The following is a 15627-nucleotide window of genomic DNA, read 5'->3' as shown; positions in this document are numbered from 1 at the left end:
TCAACAAAGATTTGAACATTAAAGGGAAATCCAACTTTTGCATGACAATGTCTAATTAAAGGACATTTATTTCCAACGTAAATGTGTGATATTCATCCTCTGGAGCTTTCTCTTCACATCGTCTTCCACCTGGACTGGTTTTGGTCGGGAGCATGTGCAACAAACATTTGAAAAACTGCACTTTAACATCAATGAATGACACTGAAGTTTAATCTCTACATAAATGAGACTGAGTCTGGATGTGCTGTTCTGTCATTAACTCTTAAGTTTAGGGAAAGTTCAAACAAAAGAGGACAGTTCAGATCAGACTTGAGAATGAGCTTATTTTGAACAAACATCTCAGACTTTCTGAGCTTCAGCACCTACAGCAAGATATTTTAACAACAAGCAACTCAAGAGATCCAGAAGTTGGAGAGAGTTAGCTTTAGCTGAGCCAAAGAACATGTGGGACGCTAACCTAGCAAACATTTCAGACTTTTCTCTGTGAATTCTGAGAAATAATTTCCTATTTAATGACAGAGCTACACATCTTAACTCAGTCTCATTAAAACAGACTCTAATTCAGTGTCATCCATCCATATTAAAGTGCAGTTACCCAAAATGTTTGTTGCATGAGCTCCAACAAAACCTGTCCAGGTAGAAGGCCACTTTGACAAACAGGAAGTGGAAGATTCCAAGCAGATTTATAGAAGGGGGAACCAGACTGTACTAAGTGTGGTCAAGTATAGAGGGGTGTTTTGTGGGTTTATAAGGCTGATAATGATTATTAATGAGACATTTGGAGTCGATATTCATTTGCAGTAAATGAAAGTATTTAAAATCTTGGAGTTAAACTTAGAAGAACACAAATTCTAACAGAAAACTTTGTTGATACGTTTTTGTTTTGTTTACAGATGTTAAGTTAAAGGAGTTTTATTTGTGACGTATAACCAATCAAATCACTCCAGAAGACAGAGCGACCACAGGTAGATAAAGGTTCAGAGCCAAAGTAGCACCATTTTTAAATGTATTTATTACCCTAAATCAGTAAAAAATAAAATATTGATAATCAGTAAATCAGTCAGCCCACAATTACTACAATTCTACAATGTATGTCTCTTTCCTTTGACTTGTTATTTGTACAATATACGATGTATATGATGGCGTTTTTTCATACCAAAGGCTCTACTAAGATGTTTTCTAAAAGACATACGATGCTACTCTGGTTGTTCTGGCTCTGGGTCGCTGCACTCCTCCTCTGTTGTTTTCTGGATTGTACTCAGCTGCATGCCTTTGTCCATCCAGCCTCCGTTGACTCGTCCCGCCTGCCGTCTCTGGAGCTGAAGCTGGATTGGAACAGACCAAAGTACAGTCCAATCACGATGCCAGCTGCCTCTCAAAAGGCTCCTTCATCTGGCAGGTGGCACCACTTCTTCTGAGGGGAAGCTGAGCTGGTCCAGCAGAACTTTGGAGATGTGTTCCAGTGGTTGGTGGATGTGTGGGGAGATAGAGAGGGACCTTTGAATTGTTCACAAAGGAAAACAGGGAACCCATTGGTAGTTTTAGTTTAGGGTGCTACTGCGGTGTGTTTTTTGGTTTTAAGAGGTGAACAGGAAGAGGTTTTTTTTTGTATTGATTATCTTTTACTTTGTTCCTGGTTGGAATGCCCATCAATGTCAACGTGAAGTTCACTTTTAGTTTTGTTTATTTTTATTTTACTAACACCCATTTGTTTTTAACCCCCTCACATGTTGTGTTGTTGTAAACTTACTCTTTCAAATAAATTCTCGTCTAACCCTCTGGAAACCAGCGTTTAGACTGTTTTTGTGTTGCTCCTCACCTACTGACAGCTGTGGACTAAAGGCTATACTGTGACGTTTTTAGAGCGACATGCTATACTATGATGTTTGTTGGGCGACACGCTATACTATAGGCTTTTTTAATTGACATATTACTGTGACTTTTTTGGGGGTTTTTTTGTGTTTTTTTTTAGCAACATATAAGAATTCGAACAGTTTTAAAAGTTACTATACTTTTACTTGTGCAATGAAATTATTATTCTATGGCGTTTTTTAGATGACATATTATACTCTGATGTTTTCTTGAATTACATACTATTTTGACAATATATTGCACTATGACATTTTTTGAACCACATATCATACATGACAATTTTAGGCAACATCCTATCATTTTGCGCTTTTTGAACCACATAATAATCTGTTTTGGTTTTTTTTTCTTGCCAACATGCTGTACTATGAACTACAGGCCATACTATGTTATTCTTGAGTAAAGCATACTATACTTTGACATTTTCTGAACTACATCCTATACTATGGCGTTATACACAGAGTGCTTTGGTTACATGTTGATTTATAATCTAGATTTTTTTCTGTTTTGTTTTATGACGGGATTACCACAGACCTGACTGTGAACACCGTCGACACCCACCTCAGGGAGACGCTGTCTAAGATCTCAAGGCTGCTTGGTCGTGGTCTTTCTGGCACGTACTCTTCCAAGATGAGCCGGGAAGTTTAACACTGATGGAATGACACCAGGTCTAAGCCGACAAACTTCCAATTCCTCCTCAACCCATAGTCTCTGGGAAACCTACATGGAGTAAGAAAAGTAGACAGAGAAGTAATTAAGTCTGTACACAACATATTAAAAAGAAATCATGCTAATAAATTAAGTACAAAGAACCGAATTCGCCAATAAACTGGAGACCAGAGCTATTTAATTTGATAAGTATAACCTTGTTTGGTAACATTTCAATTATTTGAGAGCAGTCCTAAAGAACTGCCTGTAATCCCAATCATAAAATGGGTTTGGAGGAAGAACATAGAACATAGCTACTACAACTTGTAATACTATTACAAATGCTGATACTACTTCTGCGACTCTAACAGCTGTTTATACTACTACTGCTGCCTGTACTTTAGTATTACTACTACTGCTTGTACAACTATACTACAGCTACTATTAATCGTCTGGTATTTGGTTGTCAAGCTGCTAGCTCGCCTTAGCGTTTTGCTAGTGGCTAACTAGTTAGCTCTCATAGACTGGAAGCTCTCAACAAGATTTCATAATGAAAAAAGAGCCAAAAACTCTTCTTACCTATGAAAAGTCATTCCAAGTTTCCTTGTCTCAATCGTACGACACAGTGTGTAATTGTATGCAGCACAGTGAGCCGGCATACTTTTTTCCCTTTTCACGCCGTCTACATCAACGGAATGCACTGAAACTTTGCTCCCACTAGCTTAGCCTCGCTGTAGCACCGCAGCTCAAAGGGGCGTGTCCTATCTACTCATTCATATCTATGAGAACAACGGCAGCTGCACATAAGGACGTCTAACGTTGATTGGCTGCGTAAATACCATTATATACAGTCTATGGTAAATACGTATGTGAATCGCATCATTGGCTGCAGCAGCCAGTCACCGGTCACTCACTGACTCACATTGAAAAATAGCACAGAATGAATTGTTACGTGTTTATTTTATTTACAATTTAGGTTGGATTTTTTTTTGTGCGCATCGCAGATTTTCTGTGCGCGGAGACCGTGTCAGCAGTGCGGGATTGCGCATGCGCGCAGCTTAGAGGGAACAGTGTTTATATGGTAAAACTGTGAACAACAACACCTCTTGTTGAGGGGATTCCTCTACTGAGCTGACATACGCAAATGCAACTAATTTATTGTTTTCTAGCTTTTATTGGGAAAAAATATATAATATTAATTGAGCAGACTTGTGGATTTCAAACAGTAACAGGGAGCCTGATATAAGGAGGTTGCCACGGTGACCTGGCCAGTTACCCACCATCACACCACCATCATCATCAACAGATGGTACTGGGAGGCCACAGACGGGATAACGGACAAACCTGTGAGCTGGACAGAGGGCAGGATCTGTGGAACAAAAGAGAGAACATAAAGACTGTTTAACGGCTTCATTATGCAGCAAAATAATGTGTGAACTCATCTTCAGTCCTCGTTCCAGAGTAACTCAAACTGCAAATTCACATACGGGGAACGTGGAGTCCTGTTGCATTTCTGTTGTATTTCGTAGGAAGTGTGTCACCTAAAAGTCTGTTGTTCCTTTGTCGAACGTCCTTCCTGTCTGCAGCCGAGTGCAGAGCTCTGCTGACTCACAGTCCTGAACATGGAGGAGGATTAAACCACAGCAGGAGGGGAGGTGAGCACGTCAAATCCACAGCAAACAAGGTGGACAAAGTGAACCAAAACTAAGCCCTCCAGCCTTCACAAAATGCTCCTCAGCGAAGCATTTGCTCACATTTTCATATCCTTTATCTTAGAGCTAATGAGCATATTTTAACATATTCCCTTCTTTGTTTATTTCCATAACTTAAAACATTCTAAAAGTTAATTACGATGATCTCACAAGGTTTCACAGTTGGATGCTGCTGCATTAAATTTTGGTCATTATCATTGCGAGGTAATGACTTTTCACTGAAGGTGAGACACTGCGGGCTATTCAGAGTTTTTGCTCCTCCAAAACATATTCTTTTTTGCATTTGTAGGTTTCAAAAAAGATCCAAGAATTAGTTTAGTACAACTGAGATACAATAAAGTGTCCAGTCCTCTTCATATTCTGAAGGTTTTTTCTGAAGGTGTTATTTATCAGTAGCAGCCTGCTTTGTAAAACATTTCATTCCTAAAACCATGGTGAAAATTGATTTGGAAAATTGATTTTTTTTTTCCCTTTTTATCTGGCTGCTCACAGTATTTTCTGATTTACAGAGTGATATAAAGAGATATCCAAGAGAATATCCAATGTTCTAGAAATCTGTGCAAATTATGGCAATATTATCTGTCTATCTAGCTGTCTGTCTGTATATCTATCCATCTGTATCTATCTGTATCTATCTGTCTATTGCTTCCATTGAATATTTAGGCATTAAATATCTGAAAATGTGTAATAACTGGGAAGGTTTCATAGCTAAAAATGTTATCCTATTCATCTGTAGTGGCTCACCTTAAGGGTAAAAAAATGGAACCTGAGAAAACACCAGGTTGCTCCTCACTGTGATGAGAAAAGAGGTTTTTGATTTCCACAACACACAGCATCCATTCTCTGATGAAATAATCCACACCATGTACAAAAGCTGAGGCTTTACTGTAGTGGCCATGGTTTGATTTTTACTTAGATATTAACCATAATCCAATAACCATAATCCAATAATAAAGGCAAAACAGGCAAAAAGCAACTTTAAAGAATCCATCCATCCTTTATATATCATTACACCAAGAAAAAACAAGTCCAACATGGTTCTACCAAACTGCTAGCTGGTCAGGAAATGTTTTTCTACCCACCAGATGACCGTCACTCACCCGTTCCTGTGTCAGGAATCGTCCTCAGACCTCCAGTGACCTTAAAAATGAGTGGACACTGTGGAGAAATGGGACTTGTTCAGCAAGGACAGTTGGAAAGTGACTTCTTGAATCCGGTCTGAAGTCGTACAGGGCAGGAAGAAGCTCATCATCCAGGAAAGGCAGAGGAAAGCTGGTTACTCTTTGCTGGGATCACAAGGATTGGACTGTTGATGATTGGACTAAGGTTCTCTTCAGGGATGAATCCAGTTTTCAGTTGATGTCCACTCCAGACAACTTATTGGTTAGGAGGAAGCCTGGAGAAGCTACAAACCAGACTGTCTGCCCCTACAGTAAAACATAGGGGTGGATCAGTGACCATCTGGGGTAGTTTCAGTCTGGGTGGAACAGGGTGAATGAACCAGGTCATGTACAGGACTACTCTAGAAAACAGTCTTCTTCCATCAGCTGGAAAACTCTTTCCTGCCTCCAATGAATGGATTTTCCAACAAGACAAAGTCAGTTAAATCCTGGATGGAGAACCAGAACATTGGAACCATGCCTTGGCTGCTCAATCACCAGATCTAAATCCAACTGAAAACCTGTGGATGTCACGGCGTGGGGGTGAACCCAAGCAGAGAGCACACAGACGAGGGACTGAGGCAAGAACGAAGGTGGATTTTATTAACAAAAACAAAGGGGAGTGCTGGACGGGGTGGGGAACCTGGTGACTGGAATAACTGAACTAAAGGGGAGGTTGGGGGGGGTGACTGTACCAGGAACCGGCAGCCCGGTTGGCGTTCTCCGTGGGGTGGGTCGGCGGCGGAGAGCGGGCAGGAGGGCCTCGTTCCGGGGGGTGGGCGACAGGCGGGGTATTTTCCAGAGCTGAGGGGGGCACACGGCAGGCAGAGACCCTCCACGACGAGCAGGGGTTCCAGGAACAAGCAGCAGGTCCAAGGTGAGGGAGGCAGACGGGAGGTCTGGTCAGGGCTGGATCTGAAGTGCAGGAGATGGCAGGACAGAGCAGGTGGAACCGGGCAGCTGGGTCAGCGGAGCTAGGCAAGAAAAACAGGGTTAGTTAAGGTAAAGCTTTTCAATGGAAAAATCTCAGCAAAGGTGCAAGGCTAGACAACTGACTGCATGAGCAGAGTTTACTATCTGGCAGGGTGGGGCGTGTGCAGCCAGCTTTTATGGTGGAGATGATCATCAGATGTGCTGCACTGCAGCTGCCCGGAGTTCCGTTGACGAGTGATTGGTGATGAACAGCAGCTGGACAGAGCAGGAAGGTGGAGAGAGGAATAGGAGGAAGGAGGGGGACAGGGAGGATGAGGGAGGATGAGGGAGGTCAGGTGGGGGCTGAAGCTGGGACAGAGGAGGGAGCCCTGACAGTGGAAAATCATCAAACTCAAAATGGAGAACCACAAGCCCAAAAACAAAGCAAATTAGTTAGAATTAGTGCAACAGGAATGGGCTGCTGTGACAGCAGAACAATGTCAGAAGCTGGTGGAGAGCAGCCAAGATGCATGGATGCAGTCATCAGAAACAATGGTTATGAATCAGTACTAACTCCTGTGTGGATCATGAGACTAAAACATATAGAAAAGAAAACATGGAATCCTAAAAGCTGTTTTTGGCAGAACAATGCCATAGATATTGATGTAAGAACTGAAGAGATTTTGGTTATTATCAAGAAAACCATGGAAAATGTCTGATATCAGCTCTGAAATGAAACTCTTGAGCTGTTTTTGTTGTTATCATTATATTTGTCCAAACAAATGTACCTTTAGTGGTACCAGGCATTAAAATGAACAAGGAATTGAAGAAAACAAGAGTGGTCTAATATTTTTTTCCATGACTGTATATGCTTAATATGTAGCCACAATCAGCACTTCCTAGTTAGCTTAGCTTTGCATAATGACCATAAACAGAGGGACCAAGCCAATATAGTTCTCTCAAAAGGTACCAAAACTGGCACCTCTAAAGCTCATTAATGCATCATGTCCAGTTTATTTGACATATTTGACAAAAAAGAGCAAAAACACACCTGTGAATAAGTTTTCTTGGTTCACTGTCTTAAATTAAGACGCAAGAGAGCAAACTATTTCTTTACAAATGAAGGAGGTGAAGGTGAAAGAAAACTTTACCGGTGACTTGATTACATCAGAATAGATGTTCAGTTCACCCCATAACCATCAACCCTGTGATTGACTGACATCATTAACACCATGATTCCCTCGTCTCTCCCTTGTGTGCAGGACTGATGTGCGGCGGCGGCTAATGGAATCACTCCTGCCCCGCTAAACATCTGTGCGCAAACTCAACATCTGGGAAGCTTGGGAGAATCATTTCTTGAACTTACTTACTGGATAAACAATTTCACGGGGGAGTGAGCTCAGCGCAGGCAGAATTACCCACCTAATAGCTTCTGACTGAAACATTACTGTCAAATAAATGAAAATGTGTGAAGGCAAGAGCAGCCATTACACAGTGTGATGCTTAATATAAAATTCAGGTTAGCTGCGTTTTACAGCCTGATTATTCTCCCATTTAGAAACATGTGATATGGCCATTCATTAACCCTCCTGTTGTCCTCATTTACGAGCACCAAAAAATATTGTTTCCTTGCCTGAAAAAAATCCCAAAAATCAGCAAACCTTCAGGAAGAAAATTACAATAATTGCTTAAAAGTTTCCCTTAAAAGTTTTAGGAAAAAAAATTTGGCAAGAAAATTCTTGTAAATATTTTCAAAAACCTTCCAAAGAAATCCTAAAAATATCTAAAGGGATTGCATATATATCAGTAAAACTTCTAATATTTTCTTTAAGAACATTCACTAAAAAATCAACCAAAATCCAGCGAAATTCGCTGGATTTTGGTTGCTTTTTTTGTGAATGTTCATAAGAAACATTTTTAACATTTCTTTTTTTCCCACCAAAAATGTTGAAAATGTGGACATCAGAAGTTTCGCTGTCAAAATATATTTTTTTTCCCACATTTTCAAACTTTAAAACGGGTCAATTTTGACCCACAGGACAACAGGAGGATTAAAAAAGAATCTTTGCGGTTGGAGTTATTTTAGAAATGCATTACTGGAATGTTAAATGGGATTTAGTTAAAAAGCAGCACAGCAGCATTTGTGTTGGCATGGAAGGAAACACTCAGCGACAACCTTTGTGCACCCTTGTTCTTTTTTTTCCTCCTCAAAAGCAGACAGAAATATGCAAAATATGCAGCAGGGTGACCTGAGTCCAGCGATCAGGGGTTTATTTTTAGGAAAAAGGCGCCTCACTCCCTTCACTCCACCCGGGTTTTCTCATTATCTTGAACAGCATTGGCACATGGAGAGATAATGGCTGGATGCCTGACCTCCCACTCACCGGTGGGATGTGGACGGGTGTGACGCTTTTAGATCTTTACGGCCCCTTTGGTCTGTTAACATGTGGACGGCTTCTTCTTAAATACGTCTAAATATCAGTGATAAACTACCCCGGAGGTCAGAGCACCCTTGGGAGCCGTCCAGATGCACACAAATCTAACAGCACGAGGCTCGCACCCTTCAGCACGGTGAAGTTATGGTGCTATTATCGTGGTATGAAATTAGCTTTGTGACAGTAAGCTCCTATAGCAGGTTTAAATCACAGCGTGGGGCGAAAACGCTCCGACTGAACATCCCTGGAACGCCGTGCAGACTTATGACAATGGAGCTTTGCATCAGCACGACTCGCAGATTGTTAAATTAATCGTACGAGAGAAGCTCCAGAAGGGGTTTGAAATGGCTGCGATTTGTTTTAAACTATCAGGCTGAGATGAAAAGCTAATTCGTCGTGTTTTAATCAGCTTTTTGTCTGATCAGATGAGCTCATAGTTGAGACTGAAAGTTTGTCCTTGAGCTTCAAAATGTGCCATTTGCGACTCCCTCATAAAACTGCAAATGTGCCTCAAGTCCTCGGAGAAAATTCCTCTGATTATCCTTAATTTAATGTTATTTGAGCTGCAATGTGTTTGTGGAGCATTTTTCAAAACTGGCAAAATGACTGAAGCCGACTAGACGTTCACACAGAAGTTAATATTAATATTATCATGTCACATGTCTTAAGCCTGTTACTTACAGTGAGTAAGTGTCATCATTGTAAGTACATGTACTATACTTAAGTACACTTTGAGCTACTTGTATTTCACTTGACTATTTCCATTTTCTGCCACTTTTACTTCTCCTCCACTACAGTTCAGAGGTGAATATTGCAATTTTTACTTCACTATGTTTATTTGATATTTTGTAGATTTGGTTTAATAGTATAAAATATCATCAAAAAAATGTATTAATATTATAGATTAAGTCAAATTTTGTATTATCCTGTTGGACATTAGTGTGAAATTTGGTCATAATTACAGTATGGATTCTTGAGTTATGGGCAAAAGATACGATTTGCAAGGTGACCTTTGACCTGCAAGTTCATATTTGAATCTAAGTGAATGTTTGTGCCAAACCTGAAGAAACATCATGTTCACTAGAATAGGAGGGACGCACATATGGACAAGTGGAGATTTCAACACTCACTTACTAATCACATTTCTCGTCAAACGCAGCATCACAATGTGAAAGAAATAAAGTCATCAGTCTTCTTCTATGACCCTCAGCCTGCCCTTCAGCTCGTACCGTACATCAGCATGTTGCCTCGTAGACACGAACAAGGAAGTCCTGCCCTGATCAGAGCCGGTCGGTGAGTCATCCGGCGCCTGAGGGAATCTGTGGGATCTGTGTGGGAGACTCAATCGCTGACAAACGCTCGAATGTTGCACTCCAACTGTGCAATTATCAAAGGGCTATTGAAGCTAGAAATGAGTGACACTGTGCTGTTGATGTAAGTCGGGAGCTTGAAGGTGCACGGTGACTTTTATAAACACATACATCTGGCTGATGGAATAAATTTCACGCTTTTCCAGGCCTTCAGCTCTCAAACTTCTGCTACGCTCTTAAAGCAGAAGAAAAGCGTCATTCCAAAGATGGAAATAAGCCAATTCCTGCGTCATTCAGAACACTTCTAAAGGATTTAGTCTGAATTAATATTGCATGTCAACATGACATTCCTTTATAAGGGAGATGGACGTCATGCTGCACATTTTACAAGGACACCACATTCATCACACACCCATGTTGGACTGCAGTTATTCTGGTGCTTCAGTTTTTATTACCCAGTTATTTAAAATGTCAAGAATAATCACATATTACATTTATGGACCAAAAGGGCTTCCATCCCACTTTCAGTAATATTGCTAATGGTAACGGTTTTATTTCACTTTTCTATAACTTTAAAAAGTGTTTCACATAATGCAACAAGTTTTAAAATTAAAAATAAGAGAACAAAGTGAATATAAGATAATCTAATATGCAACCTTGATTTTGAACTTTGATTTGAGTGTTCATTGCCTTTGAACTGTCTTTAGTTTTTTTTATTTAATTTTCTTTTTTCTTTATTTTTATCTATAAATAAAATAATATATTATTTTTATTTATAAAGAAGTGAAATAAATATTATTATTATTATTGTTATTTTACTATAAATAAAAATTAATATTTTAAATACATATTTTAACTTATTTTATTTATTTTTAACTTTAATTTTTTACTATTTTTTAATAATATTCTTTTTATAAATAAGTAAAATAATATATCATTTTATAGCTTTGATTTTGAAAATGACTCTGTAATAATAATAATAATAATAATAATAATAATAATAATAATAATAATAATAATAATAATAATAATAATAATAATAATAATAATAATAATAATAATAATAAAGAATATTTTATACATTAGTGAGCCATGAAATTACAGAAATAACATGATAGCAATATAATTCAATAGAGATACAATTTATGACAAAGATTTCATAATTATTTTCAAAAAAATATCACAACAGTACTATAAAATATTGAAATTGCCTATCGAAATAGCATAGTCAGAGTGTTTCATGCATGTATTTAGAACACATGCATCTGTCCCTTCGAAGAAAAACCCAACCCTTTGCAATATTTGTTGGAATATTATGTGCATTAGTGAACTATGAAATCACTGAAAAATTCTGATGAAAACATAGTAAGCCAAAAGAACCACAATGTGGGACATATTCGTCATTATCTTCATGGGAATATCTAAAAAAGATCGTAAGATATCATATTATAGATATTATATATACATTTAGAACAATAATCCCCCCAATAAAAACCTAAAAAAAAATGCCAAAAGACAATAACGACAATATTAAATGAGGAGAATTAACCCCAGATCTTCACTGCACTACATTCCATATAGAATTTTGTGTTTTTCTTCATAGAAATAGACATTTCCACTTAAAATTGATGCAGAAAAGCTACAAATTGTCACAAAAATTCACCAGAATGCAGGAAACGAAGTGTTGAACAACCCACTTTATGTTCAAAGGAAACCCCGCCCCTCGACGTCACCATAAACCACCTGCTGAAAGCCCCTGTGGGGAAATTAAAGGACCATTACAGCAACTCTATGCTCGGGGAGGGCTCGGTTTGAGCTTCGGCTCCAGTCGGAAGCGTTCGTATATATTCGGGCTCGCCCGGTGTGCCAGAGGGCAGAGCGAGCAGCGCCGAGCAGAGCCATTCATCTGAGCGGACCGCGGGCACACCTGGTCGCACCGAGCAGAGCAGTTCGGCGACTGAAACGGCTCCAAGCAGGTGAGTTTCTACCCGCATTTACAACTTTACTGCCCTCTCGTCAACTTTTCCTCACTTTTAAGTTTGTTTTATCGGAGGAAAACTTCCATTTCTAGATAAACCGACAGTTTAAGCGTTTAAGCTAGCAAGAAACTAATTTTTAAAAAGTCGCGCGACGTTAAAACAAAAAAACAACACAGCTTTTGGGTTTGAAAATGAGCCCTAAAAGTTTACCGTGAAGCTGATATTATTTTTCCTTCTACCTGTCAGCAGCTCCCGGGTTAATCACTTGAGGAATGTGGTGCCATTAGGTCGGTAGCCGAGAGCTGAAAATTCACATTAGCTTCAACTTTAAGGTAATTTCACCGAGCGAGAAGAAGGGATCATGGCAACGGGTGGATTTAAATCAAACGCCACGACGGACTTTCTGGAGGAGTGGAAGGCAAAGCGGGAGAAAATGAGAGCTAAAATGCTGGGGGACATTGCCGCAGCCACTGGTGCTCCCTTGGGTGCCACAAACACAAACAGCAGCAGCCGCCACGCCGCTCCTCCGGGCACCGAGTTCACCAACAACGGCAACCCGGAGCGAGGCGCCCCCGCCGGGAACTGCCACCCCTCCTCCTACTCGGTGGCTCGGTCCTCCTCCGGCTCGGCTCTGAAGAGACCCGAGGAGGAAACGCACCACCCCGCGGCGCCCACGGCCACCCCGGGGGGCAACCTGAAGAAGGCCCCGCCTCAGACGGAGAAGGCTCAGTCGCCGGATTCCAGCCCCATGGCCTGCAACGACAGCGACAAGGAGAGTCCATCACCCAGCAAGGGCAAGGAGAAGAAGAGCAGCGGCCCCAGCGCCAGGAAGGGCAAAGGGCAGATCGAGAAGAGGAAGCTGAGGGAGAAGAGGAGGTCAACAGGTGTTGTCAGCATACCATCCAATGAGGTGAGTCGGTCCTGCTCAGGTTCAGTGTCATGTTTGGACAGTTCTAGTGGTTCCCCCGCAGGTAAAGCATATTTTTTCCCCTGGCTGACATGTCCACAGGGAGGTCAGAGGTCGCAGGGTTGTTTATGCTGATCGGGGTGTGAGTCATCCTTGCTGACACAAAGTAGGAGAATATGGAGTCCCATGTTGGGATGGAGGAGGTTGTCATAACTTTAAAGCCCTTTTAATTTCTTTTCAGAACAACCTATACAGAATTTTTAAGGTTGAAATTTACCTGATGTTTAGAAATTAAAGAAAATTAAATGTATTAGCAGCTGTTTGTGTTCTTTTAACATAACACACAATATAAATATGCTTTCTGTATCGTTAATATTCCGAGGGCAACCAATGTCGAGATTATCGACTGTGAGACATGTTTAAGTGCTTGTTTTGTCTGACCCCAAAAACGCCTTTTGTTAAAATAACAATTAGTCATGGCCATCACACCCCTCTGGCTAATGTGCATTCACGCCAAGTTAAGTAAATAAAGTAGCAAAAGTCCCCTCTTTTATCCTGTTTCCAAACTGTTATCCAGCCTGCTATTAAAAATCAAGTTTTCACAGGGGCAAGTCAAGGCAAGTTTATTTGTAGAGCATGTTTCAAGTGGGTAGGGTCAAATAAATACTAAAGTTCTAAAGATAAAGTATAAACTAAAAGTACGGACAAGCTTAAACTAGAATTCTTTGAGGTCAGGTCAAGCGATATCATTGATCAGTGTCAAATTAAGATTGTTATTGTTGCATTTTTGTGGTAAATGTAGAAATGGATGGATGTAAACTAAAAGGGTTAGTTTGTGGTCTTGTAATAAGACTTTTATTTGTCTCGCAGCTTTATCTTTGTCTGTTTTCAACATCTAGTTGGAAAATGTTCTCACCGAAACATATTACTGCTGGGCTTCGGTGTTTGCTGTAATTCCATGAATAATTTACCTCAAAAGAACAGAAAAGAACTGCACTTGTTTTCCACAAGTCTCCAAATTCCTCCCATACATGTGTCTTGTTTAATCGGCCCCTCTGCAGCGAAAAGAAATGAAAGCAGCTCTCCGATGGTGGGAGGGAAGGAGGGAGGGAGGGAGTCATGGGCTAGAAGGCTGCGTTGTATGTTCATTGTTATTAAATTTAAATCATGTCACACTCCAGCCTGATTCCTGTGGTCCAGACACATGCAGGAACTCTGATATGAAGCTGTGCCAGGCAACACTGTGAGCCAGCGCATGTGGGATTATATACACTCACACACACTCTTTCAAAGCTTTTAATTTATATCAGAATGGTGGGAGTACATGTTTCTTTTTTCATTAAGGTGATGGTGATGTGATGCCTTTAGACGTGCTCCATAACCACCCTGTTTCCTGTATCCCCTTCTCTGCCTTATTTGATAGCCACTGAGAACTTTGTGCCCTCAGTGCAGCACAACTTGGAGTTTGACCAGTCCGTCGGTTGGCGCTCCACATCCTGTTATTAGGCGCTCAGCAGTGCCGAGCAAAGCCGTTTGAAAACTGGTCACAAGCCAGGCTGTAATGCTGGGCTTCAGCACCCTGGTCTGTGCCAGGTATGTGATCGAGCCCATAGGCAACTGATTATGCAGTAAAGTGGATGAACAGACTATTATGGGGAGAGGTGGGAGGTATTCTAATGAGGTGGTGAGCTGATTTGTGTATGAAGCTGAAAAGAAAGAACCGCAAGTCTCTGATCCTAACTGAGGTCTGAGTACAGTTTGTAGAAGTGACCCCTAGTCAGCACCTTGTCTGTGATGTATTAAGTACAGACTGGTGACAAATTAAAGGAAAAACTTGAACCTTTGATCCTGCACAGAGGGAATCAGGTGTCTCTGTGATGCTGTGGGGGTCATTTGGAATTGGTTCCACTTGCCACCTTAAGCTTGTTTTATGCTTGATGCGTCTGCGAGGTCCCTGCGGACGAATTGCGTCATTTTAGCAGCCACGCCCCCCCAACACGGCCCTTCTCAAGCAGAAAATTTCTGCATCATGCACCTCTAAATTTTTCTAACAATGCGGATCGAGACACAGAAAAACTGGCAGAAGAACAGGAGCTCCTAGCAGCAGAGATCACTGTGATAACCGGGCTATGAACGGTTAATGGCATGAAATTAAAACTAACTGCTAAAATGCAACTATTCAGTAAGGCGCCATGCTGTAAGTGGCGTAAACGATGGCAAACTTCTGCTCTAGTTTATTACTGTTTGACGTGTGTTTGCAATAGACTGCCCCCTGCAGTTTGGGAGCAGACGCTGCGTGGAGTGTAAAGCCACACACGTTCTCTCAACTGGATTTCCAAGCATCTCATTTCTACTTATCACCTTCGTGCGGAAAGCATAACCCAGCCTTTAGACAGAGGGTTCACTATAAATTAATACAAAGCTGATATGAGTGATTACTGCTCTCCTATGGTGAAACATTTCCATCCTAATGGGAGTGGTCTCTTCCAGGATGACGATGCCCCCGTCCTTAGAACACCGGGGGTCACTAACTATGGCCTTACCTGATCTCAACACAAATTAACATCTATAAGAGATTTTGGATTGATGTTTCCAAATGAAGCAATATCTTTTGGAAGAATGATTTTCATTCTTCTAGTGGAGATGCACAGACGTGGAGAGTTAATGCTAGAAGAGCTGTTCTAGTCGCATGTGT

At 40.8% G+C, this 15627-nt stretch overlaps 1 protein-coding gene and 1 long non-coding RNA gene across 5 annotated transcripts in view; one reads left to right on the top strand and one right to left on the bottom strand.

The window, feature by feature from the left end:
- Positions 1 to 994: 994 nt before the first annotated feature.
- On the bottom strand, positions 995 to 6472 carry LOC118470286 (uncharacterized). Of its 3 annotated transcripts, none has more exons than XR_004847319.2 (4): positions 4005 to 6472; positions 3798 to 3886; positions 2431 to 2589; positions 995 to 1497 (listed from the first exon to the last, which is right to left on the bottom strand). It is a non-coding gene; the product is annotated as an uncharacterized LOC118470286 (long non-coding RNA). The 3 variants fall into 3 exon arrangements; XR_008600139.1 differs by having other exon boundaries at positions 5330 to 6472; XR_008600140.1 differs by lacking the exons at positions 3798 to 3886; positions 4005 to 6472 and adding an exon at positions 3097 to 3714.
- Positions 6473 to 11862: 5390 nt separating this feature from the next.
- Positions 11863 to 15627, top strand: part of pawr (PRKC, apoptosis, WT1, regulator) — a 75577-nt gene continuing 71812 nt past the window's right edge. The window contains exons 1-2 of one of the 2 annotated variants that reach the window (XM_055006734.1): positions 11863 to 12022; positions 12275 to 12935. In XM_055006734.1, the coding sequence (XP_054862709.1) occupies positions 12387 to 12935 (549 nt within the window). In that variant the 5' untranslated portion in view covers positions 11863 to 12022; positions 12275 to 12386. Of the gene's footprint in view, positions 12023 to 12271; positions 12936 to 15627 lie in introns of both variants that reach the window. The other variant, XM_023270118.3, reaches the window with a different exon arrangement.

Source organism: Amphiprion ocellaris, chromosome 21, assembly GCF_022539595.1.
Source record: "Amphiprion ocellaris isolate individual 3 ecotype Okinawa chromosome 21, ASM2253959v1, whole genome shotgun sequence".
NCBI classification, from domain to species: domain Eukaryota; kingdom Metazoa; phylum Chordata; class Actinopteri; family Pomacentridae; genus Amphiprion; species Amphiprion ocellaris.
Note: the sequence above shows the minus strand (reverse complement) of the source record. Positions and strands in the feature narration are given on the sequence as shown.